At 36.5% G+C, this 18,540-nt stretch overlaps 1 protein-coding gene across 6 annotated transcripts in view; it reads right to left on the bottom strand.

Moving 5' to 3' along the window:
* ZC3H13 (zinc finger CCCH-type containing 13) overlaps nucleotides 1–18,540 on the bottom strand; it is a 47,428-nt gene that overhangs the window by 21,024 nt on the left and 7,864 nt on the right. For 5 of the 6 annotated variants that reach the window (XM_014263966.3, XM_074535440.1, XM_026790623.2 and 2 more), the window contains 6 exons: nucleotides 14,293–14,404; nucleotides 8,030–8,138; nucleotides 6,260–6,399; nucleotides 5,375–5,535; nucleotides 3,860–4,057; nucleotides 2,251–2,424 (listed from right to left, as the gene is read on the bottom strand). In XM_014263966.3, the coding sequence (XP_014119441.2) occupies nucleotides 2,251–2,424; nucleotides 3,860–4,057; nucleotides 5,375–5,535; nucleotides 6,260–6,399; nucleotides 8,030–8,138; nucleotides 14,293–14,404 (894 nt within the window). Of the gene's footprint in view, nucleotides 1–2,250; nucleotides 2,425–3,859; nucleotides 4,058–5,374; nucleotides 5,536–6,259; nucleotides 6,400–8,029; nucleotides 8,139–14,292; nucleotides 14,405–18,540 lie in introns of those variants that run through there. The other variant, XM_074535441.1, reaches the window with a different exon arrangement.

Raw genomic sequence — 18,540 nt, 5'->3', positions numbered from 1 at the left:
AAACCATACACATACCTACTTAAAATGTTAGCCAACATGACTATTTACACAAACATGGAAAAGTCACATCTGACAGAATAAGAAAACGTACACAAAATATTTCTAATCTTATTCTGTCACCAACAAAAGATAATTTACACAACTATAAAAAATAACCTCATAATATGACTAACGTGGGCAAAAACACACTTCAAGTCTTTAGGCTCAGTAGTGGTGTATTTTTCCCCTTATCAGCACCAAAGTAACTTGCAAATATCTTTTCTCGTTAAATATATACTGTCTTTAACTCCAACTCCCTTCTACTTCACAAAACTCCAGAGTTGACAAAGAGAAGAGTGGGAGTTATAAAGCCACACTGGACAACATATCTTCAAAAATCTCACTGTTCCTGAGGAAACAAGTAGCCTGCATGCCTCTAAGATGACAATTCATATGCAAATGAAACAGATATCCTGGAATTAGTAGTAAAACTTCCAAAGTAGTCAATGTAAAATTCTGTCAAGGCTAGATATGACTGACAGAATCCAAAATACTTTCATGACTTACAGTCTTTAAACTAAGCTTACATTTATTTTTCCCTGTGAAATCATTATTTTGAGACTCACAGTTACCAAGATTGGCTTGCTTGGAAGGCTTTCAATGGTATGGAGACAAAATATTTCAAACAGCCTTCCCTGCTTCTAGCAGAAGGCCCATTTATCTTCCCTGCTTAACATTCCCTTGCACAACATTTGATACAAGCAGGCAGTGATGAGCAAAATACTGGATGTCATGCTTTAACCCCAGTACCACACAGCTGCTTGCTCACTCCCTTACCCACCCCCAGCAGGGTGGGGAGAAGAATGGGGAAAAAGTAAGGCCTGTGGGTTGGGATAAGAACAGTTTAAAAACTGAAATAAAGTAAAACATAACCATGATGGTAACAATAATAGCAATCAAAAGGGAGATAACAAAAAGAGAGAGAAAAAGAAGAAAACCAGGACAAATGGTGATGTACAACATATTTGCTCACCTCAACTGATGCCCAACCTGTCCCCGAGCAGCAACTGGATGCTCCTGGCTAACTCCCTTAGTGTATACACTGAACATGATGTTCCACGGTATGGAATATCTTTTTAGCCAGTTCAGGTCAGCTGTCCTGGCCATGCTCCCTCCCAGCATTTTGTGCACCTGCTCAATGGCAGAGTGTGGGAAACTGTAGTAATCATTACTAAAACATCAGTGTGTTATCAGTCTTGTTCTCATGCTAAATCCAAAACACAGCATTGCTGTAGCTACTAGGAAGAAAATTAACTCTACCCCAGCTGAAACCAGGACACTGGAGTAAGTTAAAAAACAGGGAAAAGAGTACAAAAGAGATGTTTTGCAGACTCCCTACTACTGCTCCAGGAAGAACTCTCTTCTCTATGAAGAATCCAATATAGCAAAAATGTCCAGCAGTCACATCTACCACAAAACAATCCAATGTTGTTGCAGCTGAATGGAGCCACCACAAAAGCCAAAACAGTTTGCTTACAACTCTTTGGATTGCTGAATGGATGGGTTTTATTTTGCTTTTGATAAATCAGCATGCAGAAACATGTATGACATCTGGAGCTTCTCCCACGCTTCAACAGAGGTGCAGAAAATAAGAATGCCTTGCTTTCCATTATACAAACATGGGACTACAGTACTATTTAGCACTGTCATCCTAAACCTGAGCTTATACTCTTTCAGGCCAAAATAAGGAGCCTACTCCATTTTTAATGGATGGCAAAACATTTTTCAAAGTCTCAAGAACTAACAGATATGATAGCTTCTCTAAAACTTCCTGCAAGAAGCTTTGTACAGCATTGTTTAGCCAGTTGTGCCTGCTTCTCAAGAAAGAGGTGCAGAACCAGGACCTGCATATCATTTTACCCGTTCTAGAAGAGAACGGGTAAATTGCCCATTTCCAATCTCAAAGGTAAAATATTTTTCCACGTTCCACTTTTTAAAAAGGGGAAGGCTAGGAAGGAAGAAAGTTCCCAAAGACTCACAGACTGACTGTATCTCATATCAGACCTCTGAAGTTCTACCTGAAGAAAAAACATTTGCATGACAGATACCCTCCGTGTAGTAACACTGCAAAGAAAAAAAAAGTCCCAGAGCTTGTTTGAGGCATAAACATTCACAACAGGCTCACAAACCAAACAAGTAGTCAAACCAAGAGAGGAAGTTTCCAAACCAGAACTATTAAAGGAAATAAAATCCAGAGAATTGACCTCCCACCTGCGCGAGGGTGAGAAGTTATGTTTGTGAGTGGCTGCCTTGGCTGGAGCGCGGGAGGTTTGCTTTCGCCTTGCAGCAGGTGGTGAGTACTCCCTGGAAGGGGAAGAATTACTGCCAGAGTGATCTGCAGGACTAGGAGAACGCTTCTGTCGACGGGAGCTTTCAGACGGATCCCTGGGAAACACAAACAGCAGCTTGTTTAACAGGCTAAGATGGCATTAGCACAGTTCTAAGAAACTACAGACACTTCCAAGACAGAACATGTGATTACCATACCAATTACCATGTTATACAGTCATTTGTTATGATTTCACATATGAAATTACCTTAAGCTAGCAAATCTCAAGAATGCACTAAATCTCAAGATATGCACTAAATTTCTTGCTACACTGGACTTTAAAAACTAGAACATGGTAAAGCAGAAAAAAAACCTTATTCTAATTTTACCTAACATTTCATGTGGTGGTAAATCAGAATTCTTACCAATGGAGAAATATTTTGCTACCTTATTTAAAAATTTCTGTAATATCAGAACTTTATTTATGCAGCTTCAAGCTCAAACACATTTTTAAAGGCTAATGCCAGCAGTAAGTGAACGAAAGTTATCCATTAAAACCTTCAACTATTCCACTGACCATACCTCACAGAGATTTGACATTTCAACTTCATTTTTATTATGTAGGAAAAAAATGACAAAAATCCAACAGCGAAAAACAGAGAAAAAAAATGACAAAAATCCAACAGAATACTACAAGGCTGTAGTCACCCCAGCAATACCTCCTTATAGTACAATGATAAGACAAGCACTGTCATGATGCTTTCAGCACTACCTACAATGTTCCTTTCTATTGCTTGTGACTTCCTTCCAGTAATGGAGTGTGCAATCATGACAGAAATAAAATACTTTCAAGTAAGTATGGTGGAATTTATTTAATCAATTAAAAATGCATGATTCACTGCTCTTCCAATCCTTAGTCTGCTATGCCAGTTACAAAGTACAACTTCACAACATGTACCCTACTTTCATCGGGAAAATTCAGGACATAAAAATGCAGATCATGTATCTTTCGGCTTAAGTGGACGTGTATGCTCCAGGAAATAATAGAATAGTCATAGTAGTCCAACCATTTTTTAATAAATAAATATGCATAAATGCAAAAGTGAAGCAATTCTAAAATGTCACTAGTCTTTGACAACCTCAAAAATACTTGAACCTACTGAAGATTAGGGAGAGTTTAAATGCACACTGCCAACTTGTGAAGATATCAGTCCTCTAAGATTTCAGAAAAGCATGCAATCAGACCAGTGAATGACTTCAATAATGATTTTGGCTAACAACCTGCTCCACTGGTGAAGATCCAAACTCTTGAGAAATAATGAATCTTTCAAAGAGGCATTTCACAAACTTCCTAGGTAATGCAATTAAAACCTACCAGTCTGTTAGTTATAGTCTATCAACCCACCTACATAACATACTGAAAATACTTCACTGAGGACTGAAAAGGCTGTTGGCAAAGTAGGTAATACCACCCTTATTATTCAGTGTTCTATAGAATTTAATTTTAAAAGCAAGGTTAGAGTTAACAGCTAATGATGCAACATAACTTACCTCTGCTTCTCTTTTTTCTCCTTGTGCCTTTCAAAGTCACGCCCTCTCTCTTTCACATCCCTTGCCTTTTCTTCTGAACGTTCTTTTGCTTTATGTTTTTCCTTGTGTTTTTTCCCCAGGGGAGTTTCCTCTTGTACTGGAGGAGGAGGGCTAGGGGTACGAGGACCTTTCTTTTTACTCTGAGTACTTTTAGAACTCCTAGAGAGAAATTAACAGGGTGGGGGGAGTATAAAAATAAAGAGTTGACAACTATTTCAAACAATAATTTCTCAGACATTGACAGGAAAGTTATAACATAAAAGGCCTTGAAGCATTTAGGATGGGATTTACCAACTCCCTTAGCAAGCACCATTCAATAGCAGAACTTGACAGAAAGGTGAGTAGAGATGGTAAAAATTTATGTTGAGCTCCTAGATTTACAGCCTTTTTTTCTGAAGGAAGTGAACAAAAATAGGAATTGCTCCTGTTCAGAGAGAACCAGTTTTCAAAGATAAAATGCCCTTACATGAACTGTGTACATCAGAAGACAAAAACCATACAGTACCTTGTTTATACTCCCATTTCTGCAATGCAATATCCTAATAACACACACACAAAATTACTTGAACTACTCATGTTTTCAATTTAATGTTAACTACCAGACAGGATGAAGCATCTAAACATTCCTGAGTATGTATCTCACAATATGAAACATTATGTATTTTCTGCATAATTTACCACTAAGATAAATCCTATCAACTAGGTATTACTACATATGTTAGTAGTATACCAGCACATGCTATACCATTCCTGCAGCAGAAACAATGTCATTCTGTCCTTGCTTTAAAGGGGATTTTAACAAATAGGTTAAACAGGGGATTTCCCCAAACGCAGATGTGTCTGGTTACACTGCTGCAGTAATTTCTTTCCCATCTAAAAGCTGCAAACATCAATTCAAAATATCTTATGGCCAGCAAGAACTTTAGAAGTAGCTTTGGTGATTGACTTTGGTGGCACTGCAGCCAGTTAAAATCCTCTGATTTTTACATATTTTATCCTTATTTCTTCTCTGCCCCCCCATATCCCCACTTCTTACTCTCTCCTGAATTCTCAGAAATTCCCTGCTTAAAAGTCACATATTTTATCTTGAACAGTAACATGCAATACCAACAGAATGGGCAGTTGGTCAAATTTAAACATTTAGAGAGGCAGCTTCACAGGCTGCAGCATTTCAAACAGAAGTGTTTTCCTCTTTTCAATGGTTTGTATTTTCTCATTGTCTCACAAAGATTCTGGAGATTCAGAGAAAAGATCTGCTTGTAAACCATGAAAATAATCAACTGAAAACTACATCCATATGACAATTATCTGCATAAGATGATTAACAATGCACAATTTAGAGATCTTCTCCTGAATTTATATAATCAGGGGCACTGAAAGGAAGGAAAATGCAAAACATTATTTATGAAAACTCCAGTAATAAATGTAAGTGTGGTTCTCTTCTCATTCTCTTGCGAGATGCATCTATATACTGACCTCTGCTGCTCCAAAAGTGGTGAAGAGACAGTAGATGCTTTCTTGTCTTTTTTACCAGCTGAAGATGATGATTTGGGACTGGATCTTCGTTTTGGAGATTTGCTGGACTTTCGTGGTGATGGCGATGGTGATAATTTAGATCTAACCACCTCTGGAGAAATCTTGAGGGAAAGAATATAATTAACCAGTAATATATTGATGCTCAAAAATGTAACTGTATGCCAATATGTGTGTCAAACATGTAAATTCAGCAAGTGAGAGAGTATGAGAACCATGTACATCCCTCCTTCAACCTCACCACATTGTTTGTGGAGAACAGCATAAAAGGAAGACAACATACAAAGTGTGAAGGAAGAGAAGGTCATGCACTCTGTAATACATCACAAAAACTGTAACTTAAGGTTTAAAATCAGTATACTCACAACTTACACTCACATTTGTCTGAAAAAGAAAGACATCCTTAGAGGATATTTTTTAGTCTTCCTCAAAATTTTAGAGTTTCTAATAGCTACAGCTTTGTCTCTGTCACTCTATTCTGTTACTACAAGGCAAGCAGGAAAATGGGATTAGGATTTGCCTTGTGTTTTCCTTTTTCTATCTTCTCTGTTACAGATCTTACTAGTTTTGTATCACTAAAATGCATTAAATCTTACTCATTTAATAGCTGACTTCAAAGGAGAAAACTTGGTTACTGTGCTGGATGACTGATCAGATACTCACTTCAAGCACTCAAGTCACATACTAATTATATAGGTGCCAGTTATTTACTATCATGTAACACAACTGTGCATTTGTAGCTCAAAAACTTTAAGTCTTCTGGGAAACAATTACAAGCCTAGGAAGTGGCTGATGATTTGTTTTATTTCACATTTACATAATACAAACCTCTTTTTTAATTACTATTTCCTCTCGTTTCTCCATGTTTTCCTGTTCCAATTTCATGAGTTCTCTCTGAATCTTTTGGCGCTTCATTTCCAAAGACAGCTCATGGTCATAATCATAATTAACATCTCCATTGTCAGAGTCTTTATTTGAAGAAAAAAAAAATTGATCAGTAGACAATTTCTTATGAAAAATACAACAATAACATTTAGCATACTAGATGCCAACCATAAATATTACTCCATGACTTTTAAGCAGTGCATGAATGGACCAAGGAAATTTGGCATTCGTGCCAAATTTCTTCTCCAATTCTGTGTACAATCCTGAAGTAATTCCAGTTAGTTCCATACAACCTGAAGTTCAACTCTTAATTTAAAAGAACACCTCAACTTCTTTCATGGACATTCATCCGAGGAAGCAAGGGAAACAAAGTAAACCACTTCATATTTAAATAACAAGAAAATTAAAACTGTGTGTCTTCACAGGGAGTGAAAATATGTAGAGCACTACATAACTGGGGAACTCACATTAAACAGATTCATATAATGATGCATGATACTGGAGGGGTTTAGTTAATACAGTGTCTTACAAAACAATTGATGCACTCAATTAATTACATGTAAACATTGATTTTAAAATAAGAGAGGAGTTATGTATTAACCCTTTCATTGGATGAACATACACTTCAAGAGTTTACATCTGGTTTTACAACATTACCACTGTTTGGTTTTCCCAGTAGAAGAAATGTTATTTCTCACACTTTTTCATTAAGTCATGGACAGGTAATATCTTAAGCTTCCAACCTGGCAAGTGAAATCTTACTGAAAATTGAATTTATTCACTCTGTTTATATTAATTTTGTTTATGGATATTTAAGTCTAATATCCAAAAAGCATTTTGGGGAAATATCTGTCAGAGAAAAGACTACTTCATTGAAAAGTTATTAGCTTTCACTCCCTTTCTACATACAGGAACTACATAAAAGGTGAAATTCATTGCAAATATATTCATTATATGTGAATTCGCTCCGATGGGATCAGAATTCCCATTTTTTGCTTGCAACATTGTAACTACTTCTGAAACACAGATTCTCAGAAAACTACAGAAACACCACAGCTCAGCAGAAGTTCCTGTAACATCACTATCAGGTCAACCTGGACTCTAACAAAAGTGAAACTTAGAAGAGAAAAAAAGTGCCCACAGCAACAACAAAACTTTCAGTAAGCACTAGAAGTCCTCCAAATCCAAAAACTCCTACCCACCAACTCATACAGAAGTGACTACAAAGGCAATGCAAGACACTTAGCATTCTTCAAGTATTTTTAAAACATAAATATTTCACCAATGTCCACTTTCAACTGTTGTTATTCTAATGGAGACCTCATTAATGACAGCTTACACCATTAAAAATTATGCAACAAAAATGGCTGACTTTTGAATTCAAAGGAGTTCCACCTTCTTCTCAGACTGACAGGTTCCAAAATTACTTTAGATGCAACTTGGATTCATCTAGTGACATTACTGTGAAAGATTCACCATGGAGTAGACTATACCAAAAAAAACCTGTTTTTAAAGCTAGTTGGCTTAACCACTGAACCACTGTAGCAGTCCAACTCAGGTAACTTGTTAGTTCTCCTCAAAAAAAAAAAAATTAACAGCTACTGCATCAAAGTATTCTGCTTAAAACCAAATCTTGAAGCATTCCACTTGACAGACAGCCCAGAAATCTCTCAGTTCTCTGAGGCATCAGGGGACTGTCAGTTCAATACATACCTTCTCTATTTGTTTCCCAATCCCCATTTTCCTCTTCGCTTTCTGGTGTTCTCTCCTTTGTAATTTTGATATCCTCTTTTTCTCTGTGTCTTCCTCGTGAGGACTCTTTCTATAAAGGGAAAAATGCCGCATTAGAGTAAACAACTTTATTTCAAAAGAAGCCTGAAGAAGCAGGTGTATTTTACATAGTATTTTGGGGTTTTTTCATAGCACAAAAAGCATTTTTCCCTTTAGCCTGTTGAACAAATACTCTCCTAAACAAGCAGAGACTACACAGGCTACATGTTCTAATGCAATTTCATATAATCAGAATGCAAATAGCAGATGGGGAAAAGAGAAGAAAGGATTCATAAAATAAGAAGGCTTAAAGGCAGGGCAAGAGTCAAGCACATATCAGAGGATAAAGTTTAAAACAGGCACCAAAATAAGAGATTAAGTTCTAAAGACCAGAAGTTTAATGAACACTTCAAGAGTGTATTTTTAACAGCCTGAGCAAGAATTCTCAGCTGTAAATAAGAATATTTATATTCAAGGCAGATGAGCCTCATAAGTGGAACCATTTAACTCTTCAGAGGATAAAGAATATGGAAGGGGAGGAGATAATAAGCCCAGAGACCCTTGGCTGGCAGAAGGGGAAAAATTCTAAAGCAACACAATCAAATCAAGTTCCATTGACAGCTTTGTGTTTGACTTTCACTGTCTCAAAGAGAAGTCTACCTAATGCAGTAGCACCCATTTCCCATGTCCTGTGAACACCTAAGAAAGCCAGAGACTATCTGTACAAGAAAAAAGATAATTTCAAGTCAACTGATGCTGTGCTGCTCTTGTGCCCCTGCTAAATTCCAGTACAGAGCTACACAGCTGCACCTCTGCATCTGCTGAAGCAACATCCTCTGTGTGATGTACCTGGACTCAAGTGGAACACAGGAAAAAGTTTCTTCCCTACTAGCAAAAGAAGAAAATTCAAGCTTAAAGCATCTCAGGTTAATTTATTAAATAGGAAACCAGAACAGCAAAATCTGTCCCACAGCCCTGCTGTTCTCAGCTCACATAGTGCCTCTTGTTTTTCTGGGGATTCTTTCATGTTGGTATGTGGGAGAAACATCAAGAAACAGAGATGCTTGAGAATTTCACTAGCTATTCCTTATTGGTACTTAAATCTTGATTTAATTTAAAACCTTAACATCACCTTAGACATACACTGAGGAAACAAAATAAAATTGCAGTCAGTCACTCAAAAATGAGTAAAATTCAACTATTTCTTTTTATTCAGTAACAATGTTAAAAACTTATCTCTAGTTGAATGATGTAAATCTCTAAAATTATGCAGAAGGCAATAACTTACTGAGTCATGCTGGTTTCTGACATCAACTGCAGACAAGTCTACATCCACTAAGCTATTGTCTCAACATGTATTAAAGACATTCAGTCTATGGGCCCCAAAGCAAATAACTTTAAAAGAAAATTACTCTGATGAGATCTAAAAATCTGTAAGCATAACAAGTCTTCTCTGCAACCATTCTTTTCTTTCATAAGACTGTTCTTATTTTTCTAGCCCACCCTCCACGAAGGCCACAGCTGTTCTACTGGGCTGTATACTTCTACATACTTCAACCACACCCTATAACATAAACAAAACCATAATTTCTTAAATATGAATCCTAGCTTCTATTAATTCAACACTACCTCTTACTAGCAAACTGAAATATGAACAGTAGGACAACCTCTCTACACCGATTTAAAAAAATCTCCCAAAAAGATTCATCCAATACCTTGTCATCAAAGAACGTGCAGCAAGTCAGTGCTTCAAGTCCCATTTAATGACCCATGTTAAAAATACTACACAACCTGTATGTATCATGCCTACCTCCTCAGACTTACAAGCCAATACAAGCATCTTGCAAGAGCCTGTATTTTATCCTTTCAGTGGAAAGATTCAGTAGTGGCACAATTGTATTTCTACAGAAGAACTGAGAACAAAAACAGCTATCAAACTGAAATACTGAATATAGGGGAAGCATGGTATTTCACACTAATGTTGCTTAGTTGTCAAGAAAAAAGATTTTGACAACACTGCGCCTTGAAAAATAAATATCAGTTTAGAAATTGAGTATATTTTTCCTGGGGCATGCTAATCAAGAATTTAAGTTATGATGGTTTAGAACACATACCTAATTTTTCTCACTGAAAAGTCTTCAACATATTCCTTTTATTTTACTTGTTACACTTGTAACACATTTGATTCCCTCATACTATGGGAATTAAATATTTCCTTCATATACTTTTTTGTCCCTCCCCTAACAAGCCAAGAATAAAGTAAGTTAAGTTCCTAAAGGCCAATAGCATGACTGTCACTGGTACCTGAAGGTGCTGTATATTCACTCTTGTTGACAACTTCTCTGAAGACTCTGAAAAAATGCCATTTACTAGACAAGAACCACTATACTTACAGAATTATATATTTATTTATTAAAAAACAATGTAGCTTGTCTTAAGAGGAAATGATTTAGTAGACTTTGTCTATGCAGTTTTTAGGTATATGCTCACAGCTAAACATAGCAGGTGTTGGATAGATGTTTACAGTTTCATACGTTGATGTTGAGGAGAGATGCCACACAAGAAAGGGAAAAACTCACGACATTATGGCTGATTTCTGTGAGATTTTATTTCATGTCTATTCAGGTTGAAGTTCTATGTCCCATGTGATCAGCCCTCTACAGCACAAGACTTGATGTCTACTTGAATAAATTTCCCACTACTGCCACAAAAGCTTGGCCAAGTACAAAAGGACTCATCCAATCTGTAAAACATGCTTCTAGCCAAGAAGTGTTACTTTGCCAACACCGATGGAAAGAACAGAAAACTGATACAACCTACAATTCTTGCATTGCAGAAATCTCAGTTTCAACCTTATCAGGTTGCACACGTACATGCAGCAGCAAAATAAAGTCATTCCAAAGCACAGATTCCTTTAAACCTACAGTAAGCTACACGTATTACAGCTACAACCTTTTGGGCAAGCTAGTACTACAGTACTACTTTGCTCCAGGCATAACATCTTTATAGTGTAAACTACTATCATGCTACAGAAATACATAAGTAAATGAATCTGAAGTTCCCCTGACATTAAGTGGTATTTGTTCCCATTTCAGAGATGGAAGACAATGCTGAGTCCTATTTCCCGTGGAAATAAAAGCTACAGTGACAAAATCCACAGATACGAAACAAGTGATACACATTCCTTACAAAAACCTTCCTAAATGTACATTAAGCTCCTCCCACTGTTTCTCCCAAATCACACACACCTTCCACGTTTAGACTTTAGGTAAGACTTCATACACACCAACATAACTGTCTTCTCATAATTTAAAATAAAAACTTTCAACTGAATAAGTAACAGCAGGAACCTCATCTACTTATTTGTATAATGATTCATACACTAACATACAGTGCTGAAGTAATTCCAAACACAAATCCAAGAAACACAAAAACAACTGAGTTTAATGTAGGTGTCCACATAACACAGCATATTGTCTCTGCAAATAATAATACAAAGCATGAAGAAATAAAAAGGGATATAGTGTATAAACTGCCAATATAGGAAGTTTCTTCCTAAATACATATAGATTGTACTAGTTATGCCTCCAAAGAATAAAAAAAAATCTTTTCTGAAAAGATTTTATCCTAGTTATACTGTCTTAGATTCTGGTGGAATCTTTCAGCTTTGCATGCCTATCTTCTGACAACCAGGCAGAATTATTATATATAACATAAACAGCATTTCCCCTTGTCATTTTCAAATTTGCCACCCTTTCTACTGGGTTAAAGTACGAATATGACGCATCTAACTCACATTCTCTCAAACATACATTATATGCATTCATTCCATGTCCTTTCTTCTCTCCAGTTTATTTTTCACCTCTTTGCCCACTTCAGGAAGACCTTTGACTGTATTTTCTTGCACACAGGTGATGACAACCAAACAGCATTTCAAATAAAACTGGACCATGAATTTCTACAGCATATTATCATTTTCTATTCCATTTTTATATACCTGAATGTTTGCTTCTACAACTGTGACTTCAATTGGAACACATGGTTTCATTGAGCTGTCCACAATAACTTATTTTTCTATTGAGTGGTTTCAGTTACTTTAAAAAAATTCATTCATTTTTTGTTTTAAATACTTTCTTCATTGTGCGTGACCTTGCACTTGCCAACACCAAGTTTCATCTGCCATTGTACTGCCAAAAACTATCTTTCCCAACCCCCATGGCATTCCTCAGACTTCAGTAATCCCAAGTACTGTTTTCAAATCTCCTGCAAAATCTGACATTTGGAATGTCCAACTTTTTTCTACATTCTTTAAAATTATAGTTCTTTAAATGAATTACAATAGCATTCTGTGTAATTCAATTTCAAATAATCTAAAATTTCCCCCTCAGCTGGCTTCTAAACCTAGAATACTATACCTTCTATTCTTTGACTATCTATACATATGCCTCAGAAGTCTCGTTTCAAAACAGGTCTGACCTATGAGAGGCACTTCTCTCTTAACCACTACTCTCCATCGAAGTTTCAGTCTAGTAGTCTGGTGAAGCACAGATTTCATCTGCAGAAATGTTTCTGATTGGTCTTTTTTATTTTTAACCAAAATTATGAAACTTCTTATGGGACAAGCTACTTTTCATTATTTCAAACTTTTCTTTCAAGCTCTGCTGTTACCCCAAAAGCTTTAATAAAGTATGCAAACATAACATATTAGATCTCCACCGTAACAGCAGCTGTACCGATGGAGCAAGATTTCTCTTAGCAGTTCAGCCACTTGAGTCTTCTGTCCTTTTAGATATCCTGGTTCTTTGCAAAGCAACTCTTGACGACTGTCCCTCTTCATCTATTTGTTCCAGAATATTTTCTTTGATATCCTGTATTTTGAGAGTTGCCTCCATGGAACTAAAACAAAAGGTCAGCTGTTTCCTCAATCTTCCATTTTATGAGATTGAAGCAGAGTATTTTTTACTCTGCTGTGTGCTTAATCTATAAATAATTCTTTGATACGTTAACACTAATTCTCCAATTCCTTTAGATTCTTGCTTCCAGTTCACTTTCACTTGGGTTTTAGTTGTTTAAGAGTATTTTATTATTACATTAAGAGTACACTATAAAAAGCAAGGTTAACTAATCAAAAGTAAGAATTACATCAAAATTAGAGTTGCACCAGGACAGAAGTTACAGCGAATTTTTAATGACGGTTGGAAAAAAAATTTTCCCACCAACCATGTACTCAATAACTGAACAGTTTATTCAAACTATTAGAAAATAAAAGAAACACATTTCAGTAAAAAGATTGAGAGTTTACAAAAATTAACAGCAACTGAAAACATGATTGGAAGGTAAGCCATTCAGTTAAATTTAATGATAGCAGCTGCTGCTGATTTATTTACAGCTGACATAAAAAGATTTATTTCACACAACAAGTAGGAACAGATCAAGAGGAAATGACAGAACATTGTCAGTACCTGCAGAAGCAAAACTTAATTTTTACAAATAAAACCTTTTAAAAATTATTCATATGAAGACGATGTTAAACATGGTGCAGGAACACAGTGGTGCTACTGCTTCATAGGTACAGGGTCACACTACGAACTCTAACCCTATTTGTCTGTAACATCAGAAACAGGTAACACAATTTCAAAATAATTAAATTTTAATATTTGAGGGCCACAGGGTTGCAGAAAGATGCTTACAAAATAAGAACAATAATGAATTTTTTTTCAAAATTCATTAATTAAGCAGTTGGGGTGACTGATGAGTGTGTGAGGGGGAAGGAAAAATGAACCAGCACAATCGTAACTGCATGGTTTCATCAAAGGCAAATTTGGGGTGAACAACTTAGGTCAGGGTGCATGAGTAAGTGTTTGGGGGGGAAATAGTGGACAACTGAAACAATGGTTAGTATACTTTCTTGGTAATAATCAAGGAGTCTGCACTGTTATTAAATACCTGTTTATCAGTATTTATAACACATTTTATGTCTTTGGGGTTTATAAAATCTTTGGGAACTAAAAGACCAGAAACACTAGAAAATTGCAAAACAGTACAATTGTTAAGACACTTCATAACAAAAAATGTGATATGCTATGTACAAAATGATCAGTTCCTTCAAACATTTTCAATATTACAAGTCACAACAATAAGATTTCTAGGACACACTGCCCAATTGTTACTGAGGGATTCTGGAGTTCTGCAAACTCCACTCTTACCCTAACAGGAGAGGATGATTCCTCTGTACTTCGTTTCTGTGGCTCTGCCTCAACATCTTGACGTTTGTTCTTCATTCTTTCCCGAAGATCTCCAGTGGGTCTTTCTGGTGACCTGTATAATACAGAAACATAATATAACCAGTTCTATGGGACTATTTTTAAAGGAGTATTATCTGTCTTTTAATTAGTATTTTATTAGTATATCCAGAAAAATCTAAACCTCCCACCCAGAGGCAAGGTTGATGAGTAAGAAAATATTCCATTCTAAAGGGCTTAAGCATTATAAAAACTTGCCTTTCAGAAAGTCAAGGAAGACTTGACTCTAAGAAGAAAAATTATTTTTATGTATATATGGCATTACTCAGTTACTACTCTAGATCAGCCTCCCATCCAGAATAACCTTTTTCTGACCATCATGCAGATGTGTTTCACAATCACTCTTACCAAATACTTGAAGATTTAGCCTTCTCCTTCATCTAAGCTGCAACAACTTTTATATATATTACATAAATATAAGTGTCTCTCTCTATATATTACATACATGTAAAATCACAATTAATGCAGAATCAAACTACTATAGACTAGGAATGAAAGTCACAGAGAAGCACAACTCTGAATGTGGATGAAGTCTGCAAGGAGAGATAACCTAAGCACCATCCTCCCATGGTCTAGGTGAGGCTGCTACACAGGAAAACACTGCTGCAGGACCATGAACCAGAAATGAACTCCGGGAGGCCTCTTCCATTTTCCATCTTGTACTAATAACTATTTCATTATTTAATTACAAAATACTGGATGAACTCTGCTAGTCATGAACCTTTATGATACAGTTTCTGTAAAAAATATTACTGTGATGTGGGAGGAGGAACATCCTACACTACTGTAATTTTAGTATGGATTCATGAGCTCATTCACCCCTTATGTGTTAGAGGAGAACAACCATTGCATTGCTGAGGCACTGGCACAGGTTGCCCAGAGAAGCTGTGCATGCCCCATCCCTGGCAGCGCTCCAGGCCAGGCTGGATGGGGCTCTGAGCAGCCTAGTGGAATGGAAGGTGTCCCTGCCCATGCCAGGGGGGTCGGAATCTGATGATCTTTAAGGTCCCTTCCAACCCAAACCATTCTGTGATTCAAACAAATTCCTAAGCTAAGGAAATGTAGGAACTGTTTCAGAAGACCTTTCAGTTCAAGAAAACAAATTTTCTCTTCATATACATTTGTCTTGATACTGAGTTTTGTACTTCTGTGATGGCTGTTTCACCGTCAACGCATACAAAAATTGAAAATGAAATAGTATTAAATTAAATCTGCACATATTTGAAAAAGTAATTTTTTTCCATTTCCTCCTCTGCACTGTTTCCTAGATTTAATTCTTTAAACTGCATCACAGGGTTAAATGTACAAGGACCTACAGAGACAAAGATCAATGACTGCTCTCATTTTTTATAGCATTTAATTCTCCATGAAATTGTAAGTACAGGTCAAGCTAGATCAGAGGAAATGTACAGAAGAGTAGAGCTCTGCTTTTTGTCATCACCAAGGATCAAATAATAACCAGCATACAAATATAAATAAGTTATTTTCTTTGCATGCATGACTATATGATCCTTAAAATGTCTGGATTTAGTAAAGGTTATGATTCAAAGTATTTTTCCCCTCCCTCCACATTAAAAAGGTAATTATTTGCATTACCAAAACTCTCCGAAGTGTTCCAACCATCAGCTATCTCAACAAATAAACTGTCTTTCAGCATTAAAGGGTAATTCAACACCTTAATTTTTAATAATATTTAAGCCACAAATGCAAAGGATTTGGATCAGTGAAACTGAAAATTAAGCTAAAAGTAAACAGAAAGATTATCAATAATGTATTTGTAATATTGTTCCTCAAGAGGAATACCTTCAGGAAAAAATCCCATTAGCTGAAGGAGAAAACAGGAGAACACACACTGAGTGCAGCTCATGTACCTTACAGAGTCACATCTGACATTCTAATACTTTTATTTTTATTTAAAGTTACAAGCTGGGGTACAAAACAAAGTATCCAAACCAATTGGATACAAAGTATCCAATTTTACCCCCAATTAAAAAAATTTTTGTTCATTCCCATGCCGAAAAAAAAGGTATTGTGCTAAAGTATTATTCAAATCTACTTAAATATTATAAAAGCTATGAAAAAAACCCACAAAGTTAAAAGGTACACATTCAGGGCTGGGGTTTGCTGGACAATTTTTTGTTTGGTTTTGCTGTCACTGAGTAAGCTTTTTTCAGCTTTAGGAGAACACCAAAGCAAAGTCATGGTGATCACCCTATCTCTCCTTCCCCAAAGACATCATAACCCTCCAAAAACTCTAATAAAATAAGACAGACAATTAGTCAAACTTTAAGAAATAATTACTCACAAAGCCATGACTGTTTTCAGATGCTTTGGCTGAATGCACAGAAAAACAAGCTGGTCTACTAGCTGATTTTCTTTTATGTGTGCCACAGCTTCATTTCTACATAACTTTCCCCCAGCCCCCTCCAAAAGGGATCTTTGGTTATTCCAGGTCATGCTCACTGTTAAACTTCAACAGTTCATGACAAATAATCTCTGCAGCTTAAGACAATGTAGCTAGACTGCAACTTTCAGTTGCAGACAAACTGAAAACAGAACCTTTCACAAAAAAGGCATTATGCAATTTCTTTCTAATATTTTGAGCTGGGCCTATCTTTTACATAAGGCCTAAAATGAAGAATTTCCTTGTTTCAAATTCTAAGGCAGTTAAGTGATTTCAAACAGCATTACTTCCTGCAACAGTTCAGTTCTCCATGTTCAACAGCATTTAGGAAATGCACATTTGTAACAGTGACTTGATTTGCTCCTGTACTTCTTACAGTGTCAGGAACAAGCACCCAGCAACAGGCAGACCTTGCAACACACCTACCTGAAGATATTTCTGTGTGCCTGTGTGAGAGCACACTTGTGCACAGAGGCAGATGACCAATATTTGTGTTTTATGTACACGTTGTAACTGCTCAAGAAACACTGCTCTGTTTCCAGTTTCCCATATTTGAAACTTTCAAAATCCATACATTCTTTCCGAGCATGACTGCTGGATTGGTTTGGTTTTCAAAAGCAGTGTGATGATCCCAAATAAAGAGGATCAGTCAGACTAAGAAAAGGGCCCAGCAATGGCATAGATCCTGACAATCGTATGAAGGAGCCAGCCAGGAAGCTGCCAAGCAACTAACCAACAATCCACAAGGGCAGAAAGAGCAAAATTCCTCATGGGATAGCATGTTTACACACAGCTCTTAGCTTCACCTAAATTCTGATGTTGGGAAGACTGGCAGGTCTAATACTGAATTCTCAATACTATCATCAGGTATGCTTCATGTAAAAACACGTTAGGTTTTATTTTTATAGCAAGATTAAAATTCATGCTGTGAAAGGCAGCATTAGCGCTAAAATCAATTTTTATCATACTTCAGAATCAAGTTTTCCTCCCATGTTTTGAACTATGGGAGGCACTATGGTCAGATAAAACCATTAGCAAAAGGACTGACTGCGGACAGGTAAGGAACTTGAGGCAGAAGGTAGGAAGACAGAAAGGCAGCAAGAGATGCTCTGTCCCACCCAACTCCTTGCAAAGCAGATGAGAGCTCCCTGGCAGGCTGACTGACAGACACACTGCCATTTTGCTATCCCAGATACCTGAACAAGAATATTGCTTTAACTGAACTGATGCAGAAGCAGCATTAGTTTGGCTTGCTTGAAGCCAATAAAATTGCATTTGAAATGCCTGGATAACATTTGTGAAAATCTCTCTAATGTTAAATGGCATGAAAATGCCACCATTTTATTATGTATATATTATGTACCAGCTTTTTCTATGCCTGGCCAAGAGCTATTAGTGGAAACTTTTGAAGACTAGCACAGCTCTTTCATTTGTCTGGTTTGGGGGGGGGGGGCTTCCTCCTCCTTTTTACTTTTAAGAACATCTTTATTAAATGCTGAATGTGCCAAGCAAATAAGCAGGAAGGTTTGTCCTTTGACTTTTCAAATAGTCCTAGTAAAAAAGTTAGCAATAAGAAGAAGGAAATCAACGTTTTTCTTAAATGTCACTGGTGACAGTGAAGCAGAAACACAGCTTTAATCATTAAAAGAAATGTCACTTTTCTTCAAATGACCAAGCAGAACTACGCACTGAGTGTTCCAAACACTAAAAGCAAGGAGAAAGTGACATTTTAACGGTTTCAAAATTTA

The sequence above is a fragment of the Zonotrichia albicollis genome, chromosome 2, assembly GCF_047830755.1.
Source record: "Zonotrichia albicollis isolate bZonAlb1 chromosome 2, bZonAlb1.hap1, whole genome shotgun sequence".
Classification (NCBI taxonomy): Eukaryota; Metazoa; Chordata; class Aves; order Passeriformes; family Passerellidae; genus Zonotrichia; species Zonotrichia albicollis.
Note: the sequence above shows the minus strand (reverse complement) of the source record. Positions and strands in the feature narration are given on the sequence as shown.